Genomic DNA, 27,298 nt, shown 5'->3' on the forward strand with positions numbered 1-27,298 from the left:
TGAGAGCCTTCTCCCGCGGATGGATATGGCTGGCACGAGGGGACATAACTTTAAACTGAGGGGTAATAGATATAGGACAGAGGTCAGAGGTAGGTTCTTTACGCAAAGAGTAGTGAGGCTGTGGAATGCCCTACCTGCTACAGTAGTGAACTCGCCAACATTGAGGGCATTTAAAAGTTTATTGGATAAACATATGGATGATAATGGCATAGTGTAGGTTAGATGGCTTTTGTTTCGGTGCAACATCGTGGGCCGAAGGGCCTGTACTGCGCTGTAATGTTCTATGTTCTATGTTCTTAGTGTCCATAAAGGTTAGTGGGGTTACTGGGTTGTGGGGACAGGGTGGAGGTATGGGCTTAGGTAGGGTGCTCTTTCAAGGACCGGTGTAGACTCGATGGGCTGAATGTACACTGTAAATTATATAATTCTATGCATATTGGAAAATCAGCACTGTTACATTGACCAAAGACAGTCATGCTTTCATTGCCAATTCCACACCGTGTTGGGTTGTTATCTGTTCTCTCTATCCACAGATGCTGTCAGACCTGCTGAAATTGCCCGGTATTTCCTGTTTTTGTTCCTGTTGTAATTTCATTGCAGCTTTCACTGTGACCCTGACTGGAATGGTGTATCAGAGAGGGAGCTCTGATAGCCCTGCCTTCCTGATAGTGACATCCCATGACAATGGCGGCTTGAGACAGTTTGGAGTGATTTCTATCACACCATGAGCTGATCAACTGGTTTGTGAATTATTCTTGGTGCCTCGAGACAGACACCGGAGGTCTCCAGTAGTTAACAAAGGGGTTTATCGATGAAAGACAAAGGCAGTTAAGTAACAGGTACAGAACTCAATATAATGGGTCTTTACACTTCAGCTCTGGGGTTCATACTGCCCAGAGTCCTGCTCCCAGTGCCCCGCGCAAACCTCCTGTTGGCTGGGGTTCGTGTGCTCCTGTGCAATTGGCCCCAAGCCACTCACGTGATGTGTGGAGCTCGCCCCCTTAAAGGGGCCACGCTACCACATCCCTCCCCCATATAAGTGTCCTAACACACGACCCCAAAACCATGTACAAACATCAAAATGGTTAATAGGGACAACCAAGGAAAGATACCAAGTCCATCAAAACGTCAATCGTTCTGGAGACCTCTGGGTCCTCCCAGACCTCCATGGCTCAACCACAGGCTCGGCCCTTTTTTGGGCGATTGTGTGGTCCACAATCGATGCGTCCTCAGGAGGAACGACTCCGTTGACAGGTGAACTAGCCTCACTGGCCTCGACAGACGATGCAGGTTGAGTATAAACAGGAGCACGTGGCTCCCCTTGGCTGGACTGAGTTACCGGAGCATTCACGACGCTCGCTGGATTTATCGACTCCACGTTGGGAGTCACCAGCTCTTGACTCTTCAGGTCGTCAACATCTTCCTGTTAACAGCGACCACAGAAGACGCTGGCCCTGATTGGGCCGCAACCTGTCCTAACCAAGGCAACAAAATTTTGGACAAAAATCGGGTCACCCACCTGGAATGACATGTTACCTCTCTGCTCTGACCGCTGACTCTTCTGGGAGGCCGGATGTGCCTCCATCACCCCTGCCAAAATTTGGAAACACAAGTTCCAATCGCGTCCTCAGCCGACGGCCCATGAGCAGCTCAGCTGGTGTGTCCCCCCCTGTGTTAAATGAGGGGTTGAGTTGTACAACAAATAATTGGCCAGCCTCTGCTGAAGCGGTTTGTTGGATCGTTTTTTCATGACATCCTTGAAAGTTTGAACAGCACTCTCAGCCAGACCGGCCAACGCTGGGTGGTAGGGGTCTTTCCTTGTGTGTCGTATGCCATCTGCTCGCACAAAACTCTGTAAATCATCGGTGGTAAAGGGGGTGCCATTGTACAAAACAATTGACCCAGGAAGCCTATGAATGGCAAACACTCAGGGCAAGGCATTTACCGTGGCTGTGGTCCCCATCTCTTGAGCCAGTCGCCACTTACAGTGGCCATTGACCAGCACCAAAAACATCTTGCCCGGAAAGGAGCCCGCATAATCAACAGGGATCCTTGTCCACAGGGGTCATTCCCAGCCCTAGGAAAGGTGGAGAGGAATGAACAAAAGGGAATATTGTGATAGGCTAAAGGAGATGGTGAAGGGACAAGCCAAGAAATAAAATTTCGAGAGGAGGTGTAAATAACAACAGCAATATCATTACCAAGAATCTCCAACCCAAATGATATGGAACAATGATTATCATCTGAAATTGTGTTGAACTCATTGTTGAGTCCAGTGGCTATAATTATGGAGAATCAAAAGACGAGTGGCTCGGGTTTGTGTTGAGCCCCATCGTTACAGTGAAGGAGCCAGAGAAAAGAAGTCAGAAAGGGGGCGGACAGTTGAAATGAGAGATAACGGGGTCACGCCTGTGGAATGAACAGAGCTGTTCCTGCAGAGTGGTCATCCAACCTGCTTTTGGTCTCTGCAATGCTGAGCAAACCACACTGCGAGCAGTAAATGCATTGGGCGCCATTCTCCGAAATGGAGACAGAGTGTTTGCGCCGTCGTGAACGCCGTTGCGTTTCACGATGGTGCGAAACGGGCGCGGGCACTACCGATCTGGCCCCCATAGGGGGCCAGCACCGCACTGGAGCGGTTCACGCTGCTCCGGCCTCACTTCCTGGCGCTAAGTGGGCGCTGCGCCAACCCGCGCATGCGTGGGGGACTGCCTCAGCGCGCCGGCCCCAACGCAACATGGCGTGGGGGATCAGGGGCCGGCCGCGTAATAAAATAGGGCTGGGGCTGGAGAGGCCGACCGGTGAAGCGCTTTTCCCTGCCCCACAGACCCTACGCGCAGAGTTCCCGCTGGCTGCGAGCAGGTGTGAATGGCGCCGGCGAGACTCTGCCATTTCCGCGCGGCCCCTTGGCCCATCAAGACCGGAGAATCGGCGGCCAGGCCGCGGACAGCGGCCCATGACTGGCGCTGCGCCAAATGCGCCGGTGCAAATGACGCCGATTCTCCGCTCCTCAGAGAACCGCCTGCCGGCGTCGGGCCGGCGTCAGGGGAAAAAATGGCGTGAACGCCGATTCTCCCATACGGCGCGGCATGGGAGAATCGCGCCCATCATATCCCTACAGTGCAGAAAGAGGCGATTTGGCCTATCGCTCTGCACCGACCGTCTGAAAGGGCACCCAATCCAGGCCCAATCCCCCATCCTATTCCGTCTGAAAGGGCACAGCCAATCCACCTAAAATGCACATCTTTGGACTATGGGAGGAAACCCACGCAGCCACAGGGAGAACGTGCAAACTCCACACAGACAATCACCCCAGGTTGGAATTGAACCCAGGTCTGTGGCGCGGTGAGGCAGTAGTGCTAACCACTGCACTACCAAGCAAACTGTACTTGCAAATTACTGTTTCACCCGGAAGGAATGTTTGGGGCTTTGGGTAGTGGGAAGGGAGGAGATAAAAGGGCAGTTGTTGTAGCTCCTGCACTTGCACGGAAAGATGCTGAAAGATAGGGGAGGGGATGTTCGGAGTGATCAAATTAGTGATGGGAAACCCAGTGAGTGGGCTGCATGAGTGCAATTTGTGCCCACTTCATCTCAGTGGGCACAAATTGAAATGGGGCTCTTCACTAACCATGACCCCATGAATAAGATTAAATACATTTAATACACACTGAATATTTTGCAACAAGTTATAGAAAATGCTTAATCATTTATATATTAATAGAGCTGTCATGAACTTCAAATGGTGAAAACAAAACAAATATTTACACTTTGGACACAGAGGGGTGCATGGCTGTCACAGCGGGAAATCACCACACACCTCACTTCATTTGCTTTATACGTGGATCGCTTCAGTCATACTAGTAGGAAAAAAAATGTTGCAGATGTAAATGTAGCAACCCCGCACATGGGCAGCGGCTAACAAAGTGTCTGGTGGGCCGCACCCAGAACCCCGATGAGCCGTATGTGGCCCCTGGGCCGCTGGTTGCCCACTGCTGGATTAAAGAGTGGACTAGGGTTTTGCAATGAGAATCGTCCCTTGAGAGGGGAGGGGAAGTTTTGTCTGGTGGTGCAGGCAGCAAGCTGGAGATGATGGGTTGAATACAGAGGCTGGTGGCGTGGATAGTGAGGACAAGGAGTCATGTAACTGAGTGACCTTCAGTGGTGTATTCGCCATTGGTGCATGGGCAAGGAAGACATTTCATGTGCCGGATGATTCTATGATATGAAATGGTACACTGTCAGCTGTGTCAGGCTATTGAAATCCAGCTCCCAGCAGCCAGCCCGCAATCAGTGAATTTGCCACTGAGATGATTCACTTGTGCAATGCTGCTCGCCTAAATATATTCAAGGTGACCCATTGACAAGCTCGCTCTATGTTGGGTTCTTAGAAACCCACTGGCAGTGATGCTGCCCAAAGGATGAGAGAGCACTATGTTGCTCTCAAAACCCCAAGCAGCAGAGAATTTATAAGTATGTTTTTAATTACACTGAGCCACTTCTGACATGAATGTGGATGTCAGGAGCTGGAGGCTGATTAGTGTCTTCACGGGCCAACAGAGCCTGTATGTTTAATTATTCTGCTGGTTGGTGTCTAACTCGGTAAAATCATAAACCCCAGGGTAATTAGAATAATATGTGTCTGGCTTTGCTTACTCCCAAAGATATCGTACAAGGCTTTGGAAAATGTGTTGCACATTTCTTGTAGCTTTGACAGCATTGCATTGATCGGAATTGCAAAACGAAGGTACAGCCAGTGAATAATATGTAATTACTCGTAATTATGTGGAGTTGCACTGTTGCTAGGTATTCTCATTTTTAAAAATCTAGACTTTACAACACAGTGTACACATTAATACCTTCCACTTGCAGAACCTATTGTGTTAATCTTGTTTGCTATTCAGTTCCCACATTTCATTTTCCTATTAAATCCTCCAGAGTCATGGATTGTTCCATTCGAGTGTGCCTGTCTGTCTGTACTTCTCTGTTATTCCATCTGCGGATTTTTTTTCTTCCTATTAATGACTCACTTTATCCAGAGTTTCCAACGTGTAAGCTATACTCGTTCAGTAGAGTTTCTCCAGGGATGGGGTAATGTTTCTCTGTGTGATGCTTAATTAATATCATGGATTGTCCATGAGCAATGTTCCATTTTACAAGCAGGAGAAGAGAGATTTTAAATGAACAAATTCGGGCACAAACTGACAGGATTGGATCAACCTCTTGTTTATACACCGATCGATTTCGCTCTGTTTACACGCTGATCAATTTAGCTCTCGATTTACACCCTGATCAATTTCACACTCCGTTTACACACCAATCAATTTCATTCTGTTTAATAATAATCTTTATTAGTGTCACAAGTGGACCTACATTAACACTGCATTGAAGTTACTGTGAAAATCCCCTAGTTGCCACACTCCAGCATCTGTTCGGGTACATAGAGGGAGAATTCAGAATGTCCAATTCACCTAATAGCATGTCTTTCTGGACGTGTGGGAGGAAACCGGAACACCCGGAGGAAACCCACGCAAACACGGGGAGAACGTGCAGACTCCGTACAGACAGTGACCCAAGCCGGGAATCGATTCTGCGTCCCTGGCGCTGTGAAGCAACAGTGCTAATCACTGATACACCAATCAATTTACATGTTTCTCACACCGATCAATTTCACTCTGTCAACACACCGATCAATTTCACTCTCTGTTTACACACTGATCAATTTCACTCTGTTTACACACTGATCAATTTCACTCTCTGTTTACACACTGATCAATTTCACTCTGTTTACACACTGATCAATTTCACTCTCTGTTTACACACTGATCAATTTCACTCTCTGCATAAGCGCTGATCAATTCACTCTGTTTACACACTGTTTGATTGCACTCTCTGTTTACACACCGATCAATTTCACTCTCTGTTTACACACTGATCAATTTCACTCTGTTTACACACTGATCAATTTCACTCTCTGTTTACACACTGATCAATTTCACTCTCTGCATAAGTGCTGATCAATTCACTCTGTTTACACACTGTTTGATTGCACTCTCTGTTTACACACCGATCAATTTCACTCTCTGTTTATACACCAATCAATTTCACTCTGTTTACACACTGATCAATTTCACTCTCTGTTTACACACTGATCAATTTCACTCTCTGCATAAGCGCTGATCAATTCACTCTGTTTACACATTGATCAATTTCACTCTCTGCTTACACACCGATCAATTTCACTCTGTTTACATACCAATCAATTTCATTCTCTGCTTACACACTGCTCAATTCACTCTGTTTATGCACTGATCGATTTCACTCTCTGCTTACATACAGATCAATTTCACTCTGTTTTCACACCGATCAATTTCACTCTGTTTGCACACTGATCAAATTCACTCTCTGTTTACACCGATTGATTTCGCTCTCTGTTCACTCTCTGTTTCCACACCGATCAGTTTCGCTCTCTGTTCACACACCGATCAATTTCACTCTCTTTACACACTGATCGATTTTGCCCTCTGTTTACACACCGATCAATTTCACTCACTGTTTACACATTGATCAATTTCACTCTCTGTTTTCACACTGAACAATTTCACTGTCTGTTTTCCCACTGATCAATTTCACTCTCTGTTTACACACCTATCAATTTCACTCTCTTTACACACTGATCAATTTCACTCTCTGCTTACACACCGATCAATTTCACTCTCTGCTTACACACCGATTAATTTCACTCTGTTTATGCACTGATCAATTTCACTCTGTTTACATACCAATCAATTTCATTCTCTGCTTACACACTGCTCAATTCACTCTGTTTATGCACTGATCAATTTCACTCTCTGCTTACACACCGATCAATTCCACTCTGTTTACGCACTGATCGATTTCACTCTCTGCTTACACACTGATCAATTTCACTCTCTGCATAAGTGCTGATCAATTCACTCTGTTTACACACTGTTTGATTGCACTCTCTGTTTACACACCGATCAATTTCACTCTCTGTTTATACACCAATCAATTTCACTCTGTTTACACACTGATCAATTTCACTCTCTGTTTACACACTGATCAATTTCACTCTCTGCATAAGCGCTGATCAATTCACTCTGTTTACACATTGATCAATTTCACTCTCTGCTTACACACCGATCAATTTCACTCTGTTTACATACCAATCAATTTCATTCTCTGCTTACACACTGCTCAATTCACTCTGTTTATGCACTGATCGATTTCACTCTCTGCTTACATACAGATCAATTTCACTCTGTTTTCACACCGATCAATTTCACTCTGTTTGCACACTGATCAAATTCACTCTCTGTTTACACCGATTGATTTCGCTCTCTGTTCACTCTCTGTTTCCACACCGATCAGTTTCGCTCTCTGTTCACACACCGATCAATTTCACTCTCTTTACACACTGATCGATTTTGCCCTCTGTTTACACACCGATCAATTTCACTCACTGTTTACACATTGATCAATTTCACTCTCTGTTTTCACACTGAACAATTTCACTGTCTGTTTTCCCACTGATCAATTTCACTCTCTGTTTACACACCTATCAATTTCACTCTCTGAACACACTGATCAATTTCACTCTCTGCTTACACACCGATCAATTTCACTCTCTGCTTACACACCGATTAATTTCACTCTGTTTATGCACTGATCAATTTCACTCTGTTTACATACCAATCAATTTCATTCTCTGCTTACACACTGCTCAATTCACTCTGTTTATGCACTGATCAATTTCACTCTCTGCTTACACACCGATCAATTCCACTCTGTTTACGCACTGATCGATTTCACTCTCTGCTTACATACAGATCAATTTCACTCTGTTTTCACACCGATCAATTTCACTCTGTTTGCACACTGATCAAATTCACTCTGTTTGCACACTGATCAAATTTACTCTCTGTTTACACCGATTGATTTCACTCTCTGTTCACTCTCTGTTTTCACACCGATTGACTTCGCTCTCTGTTTCCACACCGATCAGTTTCGCTCTCTGTTCACACACCGATCAATTTCACTCTCTTTACACACTGATCGATTTTGCCCTCTGTTTACACACCGATCCATTTCACTCTCTGTTTTCACACTGATCAATTTCACTCTCTGTTTACACATTGATCAATTTCACTCTCTGTTTTCACACTGAACAATTTCACTCTCTGTTTACACACTGATCAATTTCACTCTCTGTTTACACACTGATCAATTTCACTCTCTGTTTTCACACTGATCAATTTCACTCTCTGTTTACACACTGATCAATTTCACTCTCTGTTTACACACCGATCAATTTCATTCTCTGTTTTCACGCTGATCAATTTCACTCTCTGTTTACACATTGATCAATTTCACTCTCTGTTTTCACACTGAACAATTTCACTCTCTGTTTACACACTGATCAATTTCACTCTCTGTTTACACACTGATCAATTTCACTCTCTGTTTTCACACTGATCAATTTCACTCTCTGTTTACACACTGATCAATTTCACTCTCTGTTTACGCACTGATCAATTTTATTCTCTGTTTTCACACTGATTGATTGCACTCTGCTTACACACTGATCAATTTCACTCTCTGTTTACACACTGATCAATTTCACTCTGCTTACACACCGATCAATTTCACTCTCTGTTTTCGCACTGATCAATTTCACTCTCTGTTTACACACCGATCAATTTCACTCTCTGGTTACACACCGATCAATTTAACTCTCTGTTTTCACACTGATCAATTTCACTCTCTGTTTACACACTGAACAATTTCACTCTCTGTTTACATACCGATCAATTTCACTCTCTGTGTTCACACTGATCAATTTCACTCTCTGTTTTCACACTGATTAATTTCACTCTCTGTTTACACACCAATCAATTTCACTCTCTGTTTACACACCACTCAATTTCACTCTGTTTACACACCGATCAATTTCACTCTCTGTTTTCACACTGATTAATTTCACTCTCTGTTTACACACCAATCAATTTCACTCTCTGTTTACACACCACTCAATTTCACTCTGTTTACACACCGATCAATTTCACTCTCTGCTTACACACCGATCAATTTCACTCTCTGTTTACACACCAATCAATTTCACTCTCTGTTTACGCACCGATCAATTTCACTCTCTGTTTACACACCGATCAATTTCACTTTCTGCTTACACATTGATCAATTTTGCGCTCTGTTTACACACTGATCAATTTCACTCTCTGTTTACACACTGATCAATTTCACTCTCTGTTTACACACCGATCAATTTTGCGCTCTGTTTACACACTGGTCAATTTCAGTCTCTGTTTACACACTGATCGATTTTGCTCTCTGTTTACACTCCAATCGATTTTGCTCTCTGTTTACACTCTGATCAATTTCATTCTCTGTTTATACACTGATCAACTTCATTCTCTGTTTACACATTGATCAATTTTATTCTCTGTTTACACACTGATCAATTTCATTTTCTCTTTGCACACTGATCAACTTCACTCTGTTTACACACAAGTCAATTTCACTCTGTTTTCACACTGATTAATTCACTCTCTGTTTACACACCGATCAATTTCACTCTCTGTTTGAACACTGATCGATTTTGCTCTGTGTATAGACACCGATCGATTTAACTCTCTGTTTACACACCAATCAATTTTGCTCTCTGTATAGACACCGATCGATTTCACACTGGCCTGCATCTCTATCTCAGGCTCCTGCCGCCTCCGAGGGCGGCCACTGAGGATACCCCTGATCCCACTGGCACCCTGGCCCGTGACGTCCTCCAACACCTGCACCTCACATCACCAGCCCTCCACACCCCGCACACCCAGCCCAGCCCAAACCTCACACCCAGCAGACAGGGGGTCAAGGCAGTTTGGAACGTTGGTGAACATGTGTTTATTGGTGACAGTGTTATGTACATCTGTGCCCTAGCCCCTAACGCCATCCTATGTGTCGCACCCGTGCCAATTTAACTGGTGTCTAACTTTCTATCCTTGTGTGCCCTAACGCTCTAACTAGGTGGGTCCGCCAGGCGGTACATCAGAAGTGAAATGAAATGAAATGAAAAATGAAATGAAAATCGCATATTGTCACAAGTAGGCTTCAAATGAAGTTACTGTGAAAAGCCCCTAGTCGCCACATGCCGGCACCTGATCGGGGGAGGCTGGTACGGGAATTGAACCGTGCTGCTGGCCTGCCTTGCTGTCAAAGCCAGTGAGGTGGCCTGCTGAGTACCGTGCCCTGTGACCTAGTTCCCCTTTGGCGGCTGTCCTCTGATACGACCAAATGGGCCCGCCAGTCTTCCAAGCATCACAGGTGGCATGGTACCACCCTGTTCTGCCTCCTGCCCATCGGACCCACCAGGGACAGGTGGGGATGATTCAGAGGTGCTGAGGTGCGCCAGCGACCCGCTGCAGTGTTACTGGCACGGGCCCCATCACCTCCTCCTTCCTCTGCCTGAACAAACTCCGGGGGTTCCACTGTCACCTCGCGCTGCCAGTCCTGGAGGCCCGCTCTCGTCTCAACCAGGGCTTCCGTGCTTGCGACAATGGAGCACAGGGACTGTGCCACCTCCCTCTGGATCTGCTCCACGTCCCTCTGGGACTGGGCCGCGTCCCTCTGGACCTGGGTTACCTTCCTCTGGGACTGGGCCACTTCGCTCTGGACCTGGGCCACCTCCCTCTGGGACTGAGTCACCTCCCTCTGGGATTGGGCCACCTCCCTCTGGGACTGGGCCACCTCCCTCTGGGACTAGGCTGCTTCCCTCTGGACCTGGGCCACCTCCCTCTGGGACTGAGTCACCTCCCTCTGGGATTGGGCCACCTCCCTCTGGGACTGGGCCACCTCCCTCTGGGACTAGGCTGCTTCCCTCTGGACCTGGGCCACCTCCCTCTGGGACTGAGTCACCTCCCTCTGGGATTGGGCCACCTCCCTCTGGAACTGGGCCACCTCCCTCTGGGACTGGGCCGCTTCACTCTGGACCTGGGCCGCTTCCCTCTGGACCTGGGCCACCTCCCTCTGGGACTGAGTCACCTTCCTCTGGGACTGAGTCACCTCCATCTGGGACTGGGCCACCTCCCTCTGGGACTGGGCCAACTCCCTCTGGGACTGGGCCACCTCCCTCTGGGACTGGGCCAACTCCCTCTGGGACTGGTCCACTTCCCTTTTGGGACTGGTCCACTTCCCTCTGGGACTGGGCCACGACCCTCTGGACCTCGGCCACGTCCCTCTGGACCTGGGCCACTTCCTTCTGGGACTGGGTGACTTCCCTTTGGGATTGGGCCACTTCCCCCTGGGTGTGGGCCACCTCCCTCTGGGACTGAGTCACCTCCCTCTGGGACTGAGTCACCTCCATCTGAGACTGGGCCACTTCCCTCTGTGACTGGGCCACTTCCCTCTGGGACTGGGTCACTTCCCTCTGGGACTGGGCCACGTCCCTCTGGACCTGGGCCACTTCCCTCTGGGACTGGGCCACTTCCCTCTGGGACTGGGCCACTTCATAGAACATAGAACATAGAACATTACAGCATAGTACAGGCCCTTCGGCCCTCGATGTTGCGCCGACCTGTGAAACCACTCTAAAGCCCATTTACACTATTCCCTTATCATCCATATGTCTATCCAATGACCATTTGAATACCCTTAGTGTTGGCGAGTCCACTACTGTTGCAGGCAGGACATTCCACACACTTACTACTCTCTGAGTAAAGCACCTACCTCTGACATCGGTCTTATATCTATCACCCCTCAATTTAAAGCTATGTCCCCTCGTGCTAGACATCACCATCCAAGGAAAAAGGGTCTCACTGTCCACCCTATCCAATCCTCTGATCATCTTGTATGCCTCAATTAAGTCACCTCTTAACCTTCTTCTCTCTAACGAAAACAGCCTCAAGTCCCTCAGCCTTTCCTCATAAGATCTTCCCTCCATACCAGGCAACATTCTGGTAAATCTCCTCTGCACCCTTTCCAATGCTTCCACATCCTTCTTATAATGCGGCGACCAGAATTGCACGCAATACTCCAAATGCGGCCGCACTAGAGTTTTGTACAGCTGCAACATGACCTCATGGCTCCGAAACTCAATCCCTCTGCAAATATACTCACCCATCCTTCTACGCCCTCCTCCAGGTCATTTATAAAAATGACAAACAGCAGTGGCCCCAAAACAGATCCTTGTGGTACACCACTAGTAACTGGACTCCAGTCTGAACACTTCCCATCAACCACCACCCTTTGTCTTCTTCCAGCTAGCCAATTTCTGATCCAAACTGCTAAATCACCCTGAATCCCATGCTTCCGTATTTTCTGCAGTAGCCTACCGTGGGGAACCTTATCAAACGCTTTACTGAAATCCATATACACCACATCAACTGCTTTACCCATATCCACCTGTTTGGTCACCTTCTCAAAGAACTCAATAAGGTTTGTGAGGCACGACCTACCCTTCACGAAACCGTGTTGACTATGTCTAATCAAATTATTCCTTTCCAGATGATTATACACCCTATCTCTTATAAACCTTTCCAAGATTTTGCCCACAACAGAAGTAAGGCTCACTGGTCTATAGTTACCGGGGTTGTCTCTACTCCCCTTCTTGAACAAGGGGACAACAGTTGCTGTCCTCCAGTCTTCTGGCACTATTCCTGTTGTCAAAGATGACTTAAAGATCAAAGCCAAAGGCTCAGCAATCTCCTCCCTAGCTTCCCAGAGAATACTAGGATAAATCCCATCCGGCCCAGGGGACTTATATATTTTCACCCTTTCCAGAATTGTTAACATCTCCTCCTTATGAACCTTAAGCCCTTCTAGTCTAGTAGCCTGAATCTCAGTATTCTCCTCGACAACATTGTCTTTTTCCTGTGTGAATACTGACGAAAAATATTCATTTAGCACCTCTCCTATCTCCTCGGACTCCAAGCACAACTTCCCACTACTGTCCTTGACTGGCCCTACTCTTACCCTAGTCATTCTTTTATTCCTGACATATCTATAGAAAGCTTTAGGGTTATCCTTGATCCTACCTGCCAAAGACTTCTCATGTCCCCTCCTGGCTCTTCTTAGCTCTCTCTTTAGGTCCTTCCTAGCTAACTTGTAACTCTCGAGTGCCCTTACTGAACCTTCTGCATCATCTTTACATCAGCCTCCTTCTTCCTCTTGACAAGTGTTCCCTCTGGGACTGGGCCACTTCCCCTGGGACTGGGTCACTTCCCTCTGGGACTGGGCCACTTCCCTCTGGGACTGGGCCACTTCCCTCCGGACCTGTGCCACGTTCCTCTGGGACTGAGCCAATTCCCTCTGGGACTGGGCCACCTCCCTCTGGGACTGGGCCACCTCCCTCTGGGACTGGGCCACTTCCCTCCTGAGCTGGGCCACGTTCCTCTGGGACTGGGCCACTTCCCTCTGGGACTGGGCCACTTCCCTCTGGGATTGGGCCACCTCCCTATGGGACTGAGCCATGTCCCTTTGGGACTGAGTCACTTCCCTCTGGGACTGGGCCACGTCACTCAGCTATCGTGCAAGGTTCCTCTGTGACTATCTCGGGTCAGCCAGCGCCAGGTTAATGCTTTCGGCATCCGCGGCCATGGTCTGTTGTGATTGGGCCACGTCCTGGAGCGCCACAGCAATGTCCAGGTGGCCCTGTGACATGGCCGTCCTGTCCTGGGGCTCAGCCACCGCCCGCACAGAGTGCCGAAGGCCTTGGACATCCTGACCCATTGCCAATACCTGTAAGACAGCTGGATGCGGGCAGCGCAGGGGTCCCTGGCTGGTGTGTGTGTGGCACCCGGCCATGGAGGGCGATACGAGTGTTGGCATGTGGTGCAGGGTGGGTTGTGAGGGGTCTGCTGGTGGGCGGGGTGTGGCCGCCATCTTAGGAGGGGGTGGGGGTTGAGGGCGTGACGTTTGTGGAACAGGGGTGGGGCCGGAGGCATGGAGGTGGTGACCCACCATGTTTGGCCCGGGGGTTTGCCCATCCTAACCCAGCACTGCCTACTGATCCACCTGGTGGGGCCACAAGGAAATGAATTGAAAATTGCTTATTGTCACAAGTAGGTTTCAAATGAAGTTACTGTGAAAAACCCCTAGTCGCCACATTCCGGCGCCTGTTCGGGGAGGCTGGTATGGGAACTGATCCCGCGCTGCTAGCCTGTCATGGTCTGTTTTAAAAGCCAGCTATATAATCCTGTGCTAAATCAGGGGGCTTGATAGGGTAGAATCTGAGAGGCTGTTTCCCCTTGTGGGAGAGTCTAGGACAAGAGGGCATAATCTCAGAGTAAGAGGGCGCAATTCTCCCATCGGGAAACAAAGGGCGGGATTCTCCGAAATGGAGGCAGAGTGTTCGCGAAACGGCCCTATCCTGACCGATTCAGGGCCTGATAATGGGCGAGGAGCGGCGCCGCGCATTTACGCGCGCCAGGCCTTGGCGCCGTGTAAAGGCGGCGCCGCATACTTGACACGGCCGGGGCCACATAACTGGCGTCACCTGCGCATGAGCGAGTTGGCCGGCGCCAGCCCGCGCATGCGTGGTTGCCGTCATCTCCGAGTCCGCCCCGCAAGAAGATATCTGACGGATCTTGCGGGGCTGCGGAAGAAAGGAGGTCCTCCTTCAGAGAGGCCAGCCCGACGATCGGTGGGCACCGATCGCGGGCCAGACCCCATTTGAGGGCCCCCTCGGTGCAGGATCCCCCCTCGCCCACCCGCAGGCCTCCCCCCCCCCCAGCGATCCCGCGCTGTTCCCGCCGGCAGCGACCAGGCGTGGACGGCGCCGGGGGGAACCCACCGTTTTGGACAGGCCGCTCAGCCCATCCGGGCCGGAGAATCGCAGGGGTACTGGTGAATTGCCAGTTTGGCTGTCTCGGGCGATTCACTGTACCGCGGCGCGCAAAATGCGATTGTGCCGATCTGGCCGCTTCCGTGAATCGCGGGAGGGCGTCGGACCGGCGTCGCGGGAAAATTTGGCGACCCAGGCGATTCTCTGAACTGGCGCGGGAGCGGAGAATCGCGCGCTAAGTCCCGACGCTGGAGTGAAAACCGGAGTGTTTCACTCCGGCGTCGGAGGCCGTTCCCAGCCCTTTATTCTCCCGCCCCCGGGGGGCTAGGAGCGGCACCGCGTCATTTATGTGCACAGGGCCTTGGCGCCGCATAAAAGCGGCGCCACGTAAATGACACGACCGGCGCCGCGTAAATTACGTCACCCGCACATGCACAGGTTGGCCGGCGCCAACCCGCGCATGCGCGGTTGCTGTCCTCTTCGCGGCCGCCCCACCAGAAGATGGTGGATCGATCTTGCGGGGCAGCGGAGGAAAGGAGGTCCTCCTTCAGAGAGGCCGGCCCGTCGATCGGTGGGCACCGATCGTGGGCCAGACCCCTTGTGAGCCCACCCCGGTGCAGGAACCCCCCTCGCCCCCCCACAGGCCGCCCCCCCCCCCCCAGCGTTCCCGCGCTGTTCCCGCCGGCAGCGACCATGTGTGGATGGCGCCGGCAAGAACCTGTCATGTTGGGCAGGCCGCTCGGCCCATCCGGGCCAGAGAATTGCCGCTCGCCCATCACCAATGGCAAGCGGCGATTGTCCCAGCTTGCCATGTTACATTTTGTTCCCTTGTCCAAATCATTAATATATATTGTGAATAGCTGTGCGCTTTAATCTTACACTATAATCTCTTATGCGGGACTTTGTCAAACGCTTTCTGAAAGTCCAAATATACCACATCGACTGGCTCCCCCTTGTCAACTGTACTAGTTACATCTTCAAAGAATTCCAATAGGTTTGTCAAGCATGATTTCCTCCTCATATATCCATACTGACTCTGTCTGATCCTGCCACTGTTTTCTAAATGTTCCGCAATAAAGTCCTTGACAATGGATTGGAGAATTATCTCCACTACCGACACTTCTCCCAGTACCAATGCTTGTAAAGGAAATGTTCTTGAAATGAGTGGGCTGTGAAGTGCTTCTAATCTTTCATTTACAGGAATGGGCACTTATATGTACTCCTTAACTCTGATTAATATCCCAAAGTGTTTCACAAAGGCATAAGTAGACAAAACAAGGATTACAATACAACCTAATTGGCAAGAAGACCAAAGGGGATGAGGAGACTTTTTGATTGAACACAGCAAGTTGTCATGATGGGGAATGCAGTCTGAAGACTGGTGAACCAAGAGTATAATAACTTCCAAAATAAATACTTGGCAAATACTTTGAGGAAGAGTGGGAGAGGATGACTGATTGGATAGTTGTTTTTAAACGGTCTTCCCCCAATGTTTTATTATTCCATTTTCACTCTCTGGATGAGATGATGTTGAATTAGTTATTTTAAAATGTATAAATCTCCAGATTGTTTTTGACACTAATGATGGGCTCTTGATTTCAGATCTTTCGGATATCGGAAATCCCCTCACCAAAAAGAACTTCATGACGGTTAATTAGTGGCACTCAAAGCTTTCTCCACCTATCCATATATTTGACGATGTCAATTTCAGACCCGGAAACAGACTGTGCGGAAGGAGTTCTTGAGGTGGATAAAGTGGCAGAGCTACAACAGGAACACCTGGCCCAGCAAGTTGCTGCCGTGCAGGTGTCTGAGGGACCCTCTTTTGGGAATTTAGGAAGGGGATGCCAGAGCACTGTAGCCAAGGCCACAGGCCAATCAAAGGATGGAGGGGACAGTCACACGAACGGTGTAAGCGAAGACTACGTCCAAACCTGCAGGAATGTGAGCATCGTGACAAAGAAAATTGCCTCAAGGCCCAAACTTTCTAGCAGGAAGCTGTCCCTTCAAGAACGCTGCTCGGGAAACACTACCTCAGCGAGTGGTGCCCTGCCGAGCTATGGCGCCTATGCAACGGGGCCATTACCATCTGCAAGGCGGCCAACTATTGAGTCAAGCCGGATCAACACGGTCAACTCCCAGGTGAATTATCTGTTTAATTTATGGCGAGACCTCTGAAAGAGACACAAAATATTTTTTAAATAACTAGAATTTTGTGAAACAGAATTCAGTTTCTATTGGTAAGGAGTTATTCTTTAAATATCCATCTTCTGTTTGGTGATAGGTTGTCACACAGATGGTGATTATGAAGCATTTCAAATGGTTGTCTTTTGATGTGAAGAAGTGAAGCGTGTCTGGCTGCGCAGAAAGAGTGAAAATAATATGGGGCAGCACGGTAGCCTTGTGGATAGCACAATTGCTTCACAGCTCCAGGGTCCCAGGTTCGATTCCGGCTTGGGTCACTGTCTGTGCGGAGTCTGCACATCCTCCCCGTGTGTGCGTGAGTTTCCTCTGGGTGCTCCGGTTTCCTCCCACAGTCCAAAGATGTGCAGGTTAGGTGGATTGGCCATGATAAATTGCCCTTAGTGTCCAAAATTGCCCTTAGTGTTGGGTGGGGTTACTGGGTTATGGGGATAGGATGGAGGTGTTGACCTTGGGTAGGGTGCTCTTTCCAAGAGCCGGTGCAGACTGGATGGGCCGAATGGCCTCCTTCTGCACTGTAAATTCTATGAAATACCTACGTTGTGGGAACATTTCTGCATTGGACATAAATGGAGTTTTAACTCTTTTTAATATTTCTTTTAAATGGCACCCAGTGTTTCATGGCAAGATGCACAATTGTGATATCTTGAGCTTTGACCTTACCAGTGTGGTCACACACAGTCAGATCTAGTAGAGGTTCAGTGCTTTTGGCAGGCCAAAGTTTAATGCCTCTGCAGAAAAATGTCTGAATCAGTGTTTAACACAACTGCTGACCTATTCAAAATAGAAGATAATACTGCTTCTAAAATACTGATGTGGAGATGCCGGCGTTGGACTGGGCTGGGCACAGTAAGAAGTCTTACAACACCAGGTTAAAGTCCAACAGGTTTACTTGGAATCACTAGCTTTCGGAGCGCAGCTTCTTCATCAGATTGGCTCACCTGATGAAGGAGCTGCCCTCCGAAAGCTTGTGATTCCAAGTAAACCTGTTGGACATTAACCTCGTGTTTTAAAACATTGGACAGAGGAATGCCACACTTATAACTAGTCTGAGAGCAGCAAGGTCATTTGGTGAATTGCCGCTAGTCGCAACACATCAGTGCTGAACTGGACACACTGGAATAGATATTCCCTCAGGGGTGTTTGGGCAGACCATGCCCAGCAGCTGCCCAGTACGTTTGTTTGGAGCCCCAGGGGCAGGGGAGTTGGAAGTCTGCAAGAATAAAAGGAGCCCCTGACAGTATTGAACCCTCACAGCATTGGGTGGTCTGGTTGGAGAATGGTTAGTCCCAGGGGGCTTCCATTTTTAGGAGCGTTGGTACCTGTGAGGACAGTGGCTCAGCTTCTTTTTGTGGAGGTTAGAGAAATGATCCCGCTCCTCCCGAACTCCCATAAATCTCCGGAAACCTTCCTGTGGATTTGTCTTTGTCGGAGTCTGCGCAGAGTGCGACAGGCACCAATCCCGTCCCCCTCAGTCCAATAATAGCAATCAGGCTCCTGTGTATGTGGTAGAACTGTGATTAACAAATGAAAAGGGCCTTTGGCTCTACTCAGCAGCTGCTCCTGTTGAATTAACCACAATGATGCAAGGAATAGGATAGTAAGTGCGGGTGGGTGTCCCAGAATTAATTCGTCCAAATGAGAATGTTTGCCTGTTGCAGAGAACAACTGAAAGAGGCCCTTCGGCTCATTGTGTCGATGCCCGCTCTCTTCAAGAGCAACTCAGGTCATCCCACTCCTTGGCCCTTTCCCCTAGAGCTGATCATTTCTCTCATCTGGCACTTATCGAAATCCCTTTTGAAAACATTAATTGTATTTGCCTCTCAGGTGGCAGCATTCCAGATCATTCCAGATCCCAACCATTCACTGTCTGAAAATGCTTTTCTTCATGTCGCTGTCTTGGTTTTTACTGCCATTCACATTTAATCAGTGCACTCTAGCTTTTTGACCCATGCACCAACCCATATCCACTCCTTCCAGATCCCTCACCATTTTGAACACCGATCAATTCTCCCCTTAATCTTCTCCTCTCCAAGGAGAACAGTCCCAGTTTCTCCAATCTATCCACAAAGCGGAACTCCCTCATTCCCTGGAACCATTCTTGTGAGTCTTCTCCGCACCCTCGTCATGTCTTCACATCCTTCCTCAAGTGTGGTTCCCAAGGTTGAACATAAGGGGCTGAATTTTCATTTCATAGAATTTACAGTGCAGAAGGAGGCCATTCGGCCCATTGAGTCTGCACCGGCTCTTGGAAAGAGCACCCCACCCAAGGTCAACACCTCCACCCCATCCCCACAACCCAGCAACCCCACCCAACACCAAGGGCAATTTTGGACACTAAGGGCAATTTATCATGGCCAATCCACCTAACCTGCACATCTTTGGACTGTGGGAGGAAACCGGAGCACCTGGAGGAAACCCACGCACACACGGGGAGGATGTGCAGACTCCACACAGACATTGACCCAAGTCGGGAATCGAAACTGGGACCCTCGAGCTGTGAAGCAATTGTACTATCCACAATGCTACCATGATGCCCCATGGCAGCATTTGGCTGATGAGGTGGGACTGAGGTGGTAAGTTGGTGTGTCCCAGTGACATCCCCCCCCCACCCCCCCCCGATCTCCAAAAGCCCTAATTCTGCTGGCCTTCTCACTGACCTAACTTGTGGCTGGCAGTTGGGAATGAAGGTGCTCTCTGGTCTCCCTACCTCCTTCAAGCTGCCCACATTACTGACAATGGAATTTGTGGATTGTCAACCTATATTGTATTCTTGATGTGGAGATGCCGGCGTTGGACTGGGGTGAGCACAGTAAGAAGTCTTACAACACCAGGTTAAAGTCCAACAGGTTTGTTTCAAACACTAGCTTTCGGAGCGCAGCTCCTTCCTCAGGTGACGCCAGCCGGGGCTGAAAGGACTTCGCCAGGCGGTGGAAGTCCGCGCATGCGTGGGAACGTCAGTGGCTGCTGATGTCATCCCCGCGTATGCGCAGGGGGGTGTCTCTTCTACGTCGGCCATGGTGAAGACTGTGGGCCCGATTGCGGGCCAGGCCACCGGGGGGCATCCCCCGGGGCCAGATCACCCCGCGCCCCCCCCCCCAGGACCCCGGAGCCCGCCCGCGCCGCCTAGTCCCGCCGGTAAGAGAGGTGGTTTGATTCTCGCCGGCGGACAGGCATTCCAGCAGCGGGACTTCGGCCCATCGCGGGCCGGAAAATCGCCTGGGGGGGGGCTCAACGACCGGCGCAGCGTGATTCCCGCCCCCGCCGAATTCGGCAAGCGGCAGGGGCAGGATTCACGCCAGCCCCCCGCGATTCTCCGAACCGGCGGAGGGTCAGAGAATCCCGCCCCAGTTCTATTGCGTTCTGTGCCTGTTATCTAACTGCCTTTGCCTTTTATCAATGAACCTCTTTGTTGACGACTGGAAGCCTCCAGTGTCTGTCTCGAGTGACCACATTGGCGACGACGTTAAGGTTTTTGATCACAGCCGATAGTTGACGTGAATTGAGGGGGATGGAAGGCACAGTTGAGAAAGCAGAGAAGCTCCAGCAAGAGTCGGGAATTATTTAAACTGTGAGTGGAAATTCCCATCATTGGGAAACTAACCCATTTGACCGGGTTGCTGAGTGTTGGAGTCACTACATCGAGCGACTCCATTGCTTCCTTATTGTGAGAGAGATCACAGGCAAGGACTAGCAGAAGGTTAAACGTCTGCCAGTTTGCGGGCTCCAGATTTATAATTTGATTGGGCACCTCACCTCCCCGGAGGCACACGACCTTTGACCAGATCGCACAATTGGTCAATACAGCCCTCGATTTCCTTCTAACGTTAGAAGTTTAACTCTGCAGAGAGGGATCATGAAGAGTCTGTCTCAGCCTTCATAGCCAGGCTTCACCAGCTTGCTGAGCACTGTGAGTTTGGGACCGCGCTTAGTGACATGTTGTGCGACCGGCTGCTTTGTGGGATCCATTACCTTAAAGTCCAGAAGAAGCTTCTGAAGGAGACGCTTCCATTGGAAAAAAGCGATCAAGATAGCTGAGGTGACTGAGTGCTCCGTAAGCGCCACTGAGCTTCAAAGCATGGCTCAATGGGAGGTTAACCAAGTAAGGGGCAGTGAGGTCTGAGGCAGAATGAACAGGCACAGCTCAGAGTCAGACGCAGTCCTCTGGACAGGACCATAACCCAAGTAGCGGGAAGGAATCGAAGCGACAATCCAAATCCGAGGTGGATTGCTATCGTTGAGCGGGGCACCAGCCCCAGGAGATGTGCCATGTTTGGGAATTTGTGTGTATCTGTTGCACTGAAGTGGGCACATTACAACACGTTGTCATGCCAGGCAAAGCGTGCCGTTACAAAAATAGCAGCAACAGCAGTTCAGAGCACCACCGGACACGGTGGAGAAAAGTTCTGGAGAAGGGAATTTGCTGAATCGGGTGAATGCAGTCCAATTGAGTAAAACGGTTCCGATTGAAATTGTCTTCAGGGTAAATGGTAGACTCCTTCGAATGGGAGTCGACACCGGGGCTTCGGTGAGCATACTGGGTGAGCAGACCTTCCAATATCTACGTGCAGCAACACAGCCTTTAAGCTTAAAGAGTACCACAGTCAAGTTTTCGACATACACTGGAGAGAATCCACGGAACAACCAATACTCCAGTGGCCTACAGAGGGCAGGTGGATGTTGTGCAAAGAACAAAGAACAAAGAAAAGTACAGCACAGGAACAGGCCCTTCGGCCTCCAAGCCTGTGCAGATCATGATGACCTAACTAAAAAAAAACCTTCTGCGCTTACTTGGGCCGTATCCCTCTATTTCCTCCCTTTTCATGTACCCATCCAGATGCCTCTTAAATGTTGCTAATGTGCCAGCTTCCACCACATCCTCTGGCAGCCCGTTCTGGGCACCCATTACTCTCTTTGTGAAAAACTTACCCCATGAACCTGTGCCCCTTGTAATTGATACTTCCACCCTTAGAAAAAGCCTCTGACTGTCCACCCCGTCTATGCCTCTCAATTTTGTCGACCTTCCCCTCAGCCTGCGTTTTTCGAGTGAAAACAATCCTAATTTATTCAACCTCTCCTCATAGCCAACACCCTCGAGACCAGGAATCATCCTGGTGAACCTTCTTTGCATTCTCTCCAAAGCTTCCACGTCCTTCTGATAATGTGGTGACCAGAACTGCATGCAATAGTTCAGATGCGGCCTAACCAAGGTTTTATATAGCTGCAACATGGGGCGGGATTCTTCGACCCCCCGCCGGGTCGGAGAATCGCCGGGGGCTGGCGTGAATCCCGCCCCCGCTGGTTGCCGAATTCTCCAGCACCAGATATTCGTCGGGGGCGGGAATCGCGCCGCGCCAGTCGGCGGGTCCCACCCCCCGGCGATTCTCCGGCCCGCGATGGGCTGAAGTCCCGCTGCTGGAATGCCTGTCCGCTGGCGAGAATCAAACCACCTCTCTTCCCGGCGGGACTAGGCGCCGCTGGCAGACTCCGGGCGAGGTGATCTGGCCCCGGTGGGTGCCCCCATGGTGGCCTGGCCTGCGATCGGGGCCCACCGATCCATGGGCGGGCCTGTGCCGTGGGGGCACTCTTTTCCCTCTGCCTCGGCCACAGTCTTCACCATGACCGACGCGTAAGGGACACCCCCTCCCTGCGCATGCGTGGGGATGACGTCAGCAGCCGCTGACGCTCCCGCGCTTGTGTGGACTTCCGCCGCCCGGCGAAGTCCTTTCGGCCCCGGCTGGCGTGGCGTTAAAGGCCTTTCCCGCCAGTCGGCGGTGCGCCAACCACTCCTTGAGGGGCTAGGCCTGCGCCGGTGAGGGCTTGGCCCCTGAGGGTGCGGAGAAAGCATGGGTAGCATGGTAGCACAGTGGTTAGCACAATTGCTTCACAGCTCCAGGGCCCCAGGTTTGATTCCGGCTTGGGTCACTGTCTGTGCGGAGTCTGCACATCCTCCCCGTGTCTGCGTGGGTTTCCTCCGGGTGCTCCGGTTTCCTCCCACAGTCCAAAGATGTGCAGGTTAGGTGGATTGGCCATGATAAATTGCCCTTAGTGTCCAAAATTGCCCTCAGTGTTGGGTGGGGTTACTCGGTTACAGGGATAGGGTGGAGGTGTTGACCTTGGGTAGGGTGCTCTTTCCAAGAGCCTGTGCAGACTCGATGGGCTGAATGGCCTCCTACTGCACTGTAAATTCTATGATATCTATGAAATCCGCACCTTTGGGGCGGCCCGACGCCGGAGTGGTTCCTGCCACTCCATCCCACCGGGACCCCCGGCCCCGCTGGGTAGGGGAGAATCCCGCCCATGATTTTCCAACCCTTGTACTTAATACCCTGGCTGGTGAATACAAGCATGCCATGTGCCTTTTTAATCACCTTGGCTACCTGTGTTGCCACTTTTAGGGAACTCTGAACCTGTACGCCCAGATCCCTCTGTATCTTAATGTTCCTAAGGGTTCTGCCATTTACAGTATAATTCATACCTAGATTTGATCCTCCAAAATGCATCACCTCGCGTTTGTCTGGATTAAACTCCATCTGGCATTTCTGCGCCCAAGTCTCCAATCTATCCATATCCTGTTATATCCTCTGATAATCCTCGGCACTATCAGCAACTCTGCCAATGTTCGTGTCATCCGCAAACTTACTAATCAGACCACCCACATTTTCCTCCAGATCATTTATATCTACTACAAACAACAGAGGTCCCAGCACTGACCCCTGCGGAACTCCACTAGCTACAGATCTCCATTCTGAAAAACATCCTTCCATCGCTACTCTCTGTCTTGTATAACCAAGCCAATTCTGTATCCATCAAGCCAGCCCACCCCGAATCGCATGTAATTTTAGTTTTTGTACCAGTCTGCCATGTGGGACCTTGTCAGACGCCTTACTAAAGTCCATATAAACTACATCCACAGCTCTTCCTTCATCAATTCTCTTTGTCACCTCTTCAGAAAATTCAATTGGGTTGGTAAGACATCCGGCGGGATTCTCTGTTGCCCGACATTGATATCGTAATCAGCTATCGGGCGCAGAATCCCTTTTTAACGACCGAATCAGGGGCGGAGCCTGTTTTCAGATGCTCCACCCCCTCCAGAATGGCATCATCGGCCGCACGCGGTTGGGACGGCCTCAGGACATCACCTGAAGCCCCTACCCGATGCTCCACCCCCGATGGGACGAGTTCCCGATGGCGCGGTTCACTTGTGCTTTCAGTTTTCGTCAACCTCATGTGGCGGCTGCGGACTGTGTCCAGCGCTGCCACAGTCGGGAGAGAGCCGTGCCGTTGGCTGGGGGGGGCTTCGACAAGGGCTGGGTGGACTGGTGGGGTGGCATGGGAGGGTCCAGGGGGGCACTATCTTGCAGGTCGGGTCCACGTGCGCGCGGGAGCCGGGAGTTTTACCCGTGAGGGTTCACCACCGATTTTGATATCGTAGAATGTCACAGTTCCCATGCTGAAGTCAGCACTTAGCTGCAAAATCGGAGAATCCAGCATGACCTTTCCCATACAAAACCATGCTGCCTGTCACTAACTAGTCCATTTTCCTCCAAATGTGCATACATCCTGTCCCTCAGTATCTTTTCCAAAAGCTTCCCCACCACTGATTTCAGGCTCACAGAACTACAATTTGCTGGATTGTCCCTGCTTCCTTTCTTAAACAAGGGAATAACATTGGCTATTCTCCAGTCCTCTGAAACCTCGCTTGCCTGTGGCAAAGAGGATGGAAGATAAGACCCCAGTTATTTCTCCCCTTACCTCCCACAGTAACTTGGATAGATCCCATCTGGCCCCGGGGACTTGTCAACCTTAATGCAAATTAGGATACTCAACACTTCCTCCTTTGATATATTGATGTTCTCAAGAAAGTTCACACACCTACCCTTGACCTCAACATCCATCATGTCCTTCTCCCTCGTGAATACCGATACAAAGCACTCATTAAAGATTTCACGCACTTCCTGTGGTTCCACGCATAACTTCCCTTCATTAGAACCTCGAACATAGAACATACAGTGCAGAAGGAGGCCATTCGGCCCATCGAGTCTGCACCGACCCACTTAAACCCTCACTTCCGCCCTATCCCCGTAACCGACCCGATTAAGCCCTCACTTCCACACTAACTCCGTAACCCAATAACACCTCCTCACCTTTTTGGTCACTAAGGGCAATTTATCATGGCCAATCCACCTAACCTGCACGTCTTTGGACTGTGGGAGGAAACCGTAGCACCTGGAGGAAACCCACGCAGACACGGCGAGAACGTGCAGACTCCGCACAGACAGTGACACAGCAGGTAATCGAACCTGGGACCCTGGCGCTGTGAAGCCCAATGCTAGTCACTTGTGCTACTGTGCTGCCCATTGTCCTTAAGTGGGCCTACTCTTTCTCTTGCTACCAATATATGCAGCTAAAGCTTTGGGATTCTCTTTGACCATGTTTGGTAAAGACATTTCATAGCCCCTTTTAGCCCTCCGAGTTCCACATTTAAGTTCCTTCGTACTTCACTGTACTCCTCAAGGGCTTCGTCAATTTTTAAATGCCGAGACTTTTCGTATGCTTCCTTTTTCCTTTTGACTAATCTTACAATTTCCCGAATCCTGCCTTTTCTATCCTTCATTTTTGCAGGGACAAGGAGGCAGCACGGTGGTGCAGTGGGTTAGCCCTGCTGCCTCACGGCGCCGAAGTCCCAGGTTCGATCCCGGCTCTGGGTCACTGTCCGTGTGGAGTTGGCGCATTCTCCCCATGTTTGCGTGGGTTTCGCCCCCACAACCCAAAGATGTGCCAGCTAGGTGGATTGGCCACGCTAAATTGCCCCTTAATTGTAAAAAATGAATTGGGTACTCGAAATCTATACACAAAAAAAAAAAAAAAAAAAAATTTTTGAGGGGACATTCCTACTCTGCACTTCAATCAACTGGCCTTTGAAAGCCTCCCACATGTCAGATGTGGATTCACAATCAAATAGCTGCTCCCAATCCATATTCACCAGTTCCTGTCTAATTTGGATATAATTGGCCCTCGCCCAATTAAGCTCCCTCACCCATGGGCACTCTTGTCCTTATCCATGACTACTCAAAATCTTATGGAATTATGGTTGCTAAGCACAAAATGCTGCCCCACTGAAACATAAATCACCTGGCCTGGCTCATTCCCCGATACCATGTCTAGTATGGCCCACTCCCTGGTTGGATCGTCAACATACTGTCTCAAAAATCCTTCCTGGACACATCTCACAATTTGCTCTCCATCGGAGGCCCTGACTGTAAGGGATTCCTAGTTAATATGGGGAAAGTGAGAATTGCATCACAACTACCCTGCTTTTTTCACACCATTTTAGTATCTGACCACACAACTGCTCCTCTGTCTCCTGGGGGCTGTGGGGAGGTCTGCAATACACTCCCAACATTGTGATTTCACCTTTCTTGTTCCAGAGCTCCACTCATAATGCCTCACTACAAGATCCCTCCAATGTCTCCTCCCTCAGCTGTGATCTGCTCCCTTATCTGCAATGCAACTTCCCCCACCTCTTTTGTTTCCCCTTCTGTCTCATCTAAAACAACAATATCTCGGAACGTTAAGCTGCCAGTCCTGTCCTTACTTTAACCATGTCTCCGTAATTGCAATTACATCATAGTTCCAAGCTGTAATCCAGGCTCTCAGTTCATCTGTCTTACCAATCATACTTCTTGCATTGAAGCAAATGCACTCCAGACCTACAGTCCCGCTGAGCCCTGCAGCTTCCCTCTGCCTGCTCTTACCCTGCACTATGTTTATCTCAGTCTCACCTTTTTCCCCAGTCTCTCCACTTACTGGCCTGCTGTTCCAGTTCCCACTCCCCTGCCACACTAGTTTAAACACATCAGTCTGTTGGGAAGAGACTAATTGCAGAAGATTAGCCTCAGCTGGCTGGAAATTTTAAAAATAGCTGAGGGCATCCTTCAAGATGTCGCGAGCAGGAATGAAGATGTCTTCCACAAAGAATTGGCACTGTAAGGGTTCTTCCACTTTATTGCCTTATTTCCCCTTTCTTTTAAATTTGCAGTTACATTTCTGATCCATGGATGATTTATGGACATGTGTCGTTTAGGCAGCTTCTATCTTTAATTCAAGCAGCAGAAAGCAGTGGCCTGTGCCTTTAATTCAAGCAGAAGCCAGTGCTGTTTTGGACCGGCGTGTAGACTGATCGGCACCAGTGACAGAGACTGGCTGGGTCTCGGTTTGATTGATTTGGCTGATGGCTGACGAATTGGCCAAAAGGCTGTGCTCTGCCCGGTAACAGGTGCCGAA

General features: G+C 49.7%; 1 protein-coding gene across 6 annotated transcripts in view; it reads left to right on the forward strand.

Annotated features, from left to right (window-relative positions):
- Nucleotides 1-27,298, forward strand: part of camkk1a (calcium/calmodulin-dependent protein kinase kinase 1, alpha a) — a 329,689-nt gene that overhangs the window by 163,054 nt on the left and 139,337 nt on the right. For all 6 annotated transcript variants that reach the window (XM_072469148.1, XM_072469142.1, XM_072469146.1 and 3 more), the window contains one exon: nt 16,412-16,951. In XM_072469148.1, the coding sequence (XP_072325249.1) occupies nt 16,508-16,951 (444 nt within the window). In that variant the 5' untranslated portion in view covers nt 16,412-16,507. The remainder of the gene's footprint in view (nt 1-16,411; nt 16,952-27,298) is intronic.

This window comes from Scyliorhinus torazame, chromosome 12 (assembly GCF_047496885.1).
Source record: "Scyliorhinus torazame isolate Kashiwa2021f chromosome 12, sScyTor2.1, whole genome shotgun sequence".
Taxonomy (NCBI): domain Eukaryota; kingdom Metazoa; phylum Chordata; class Chondrichthyes; order Carcharhiniformes; family Scyliorhinidae; genus Scyliorhinus; species Scyliorhinus torazame.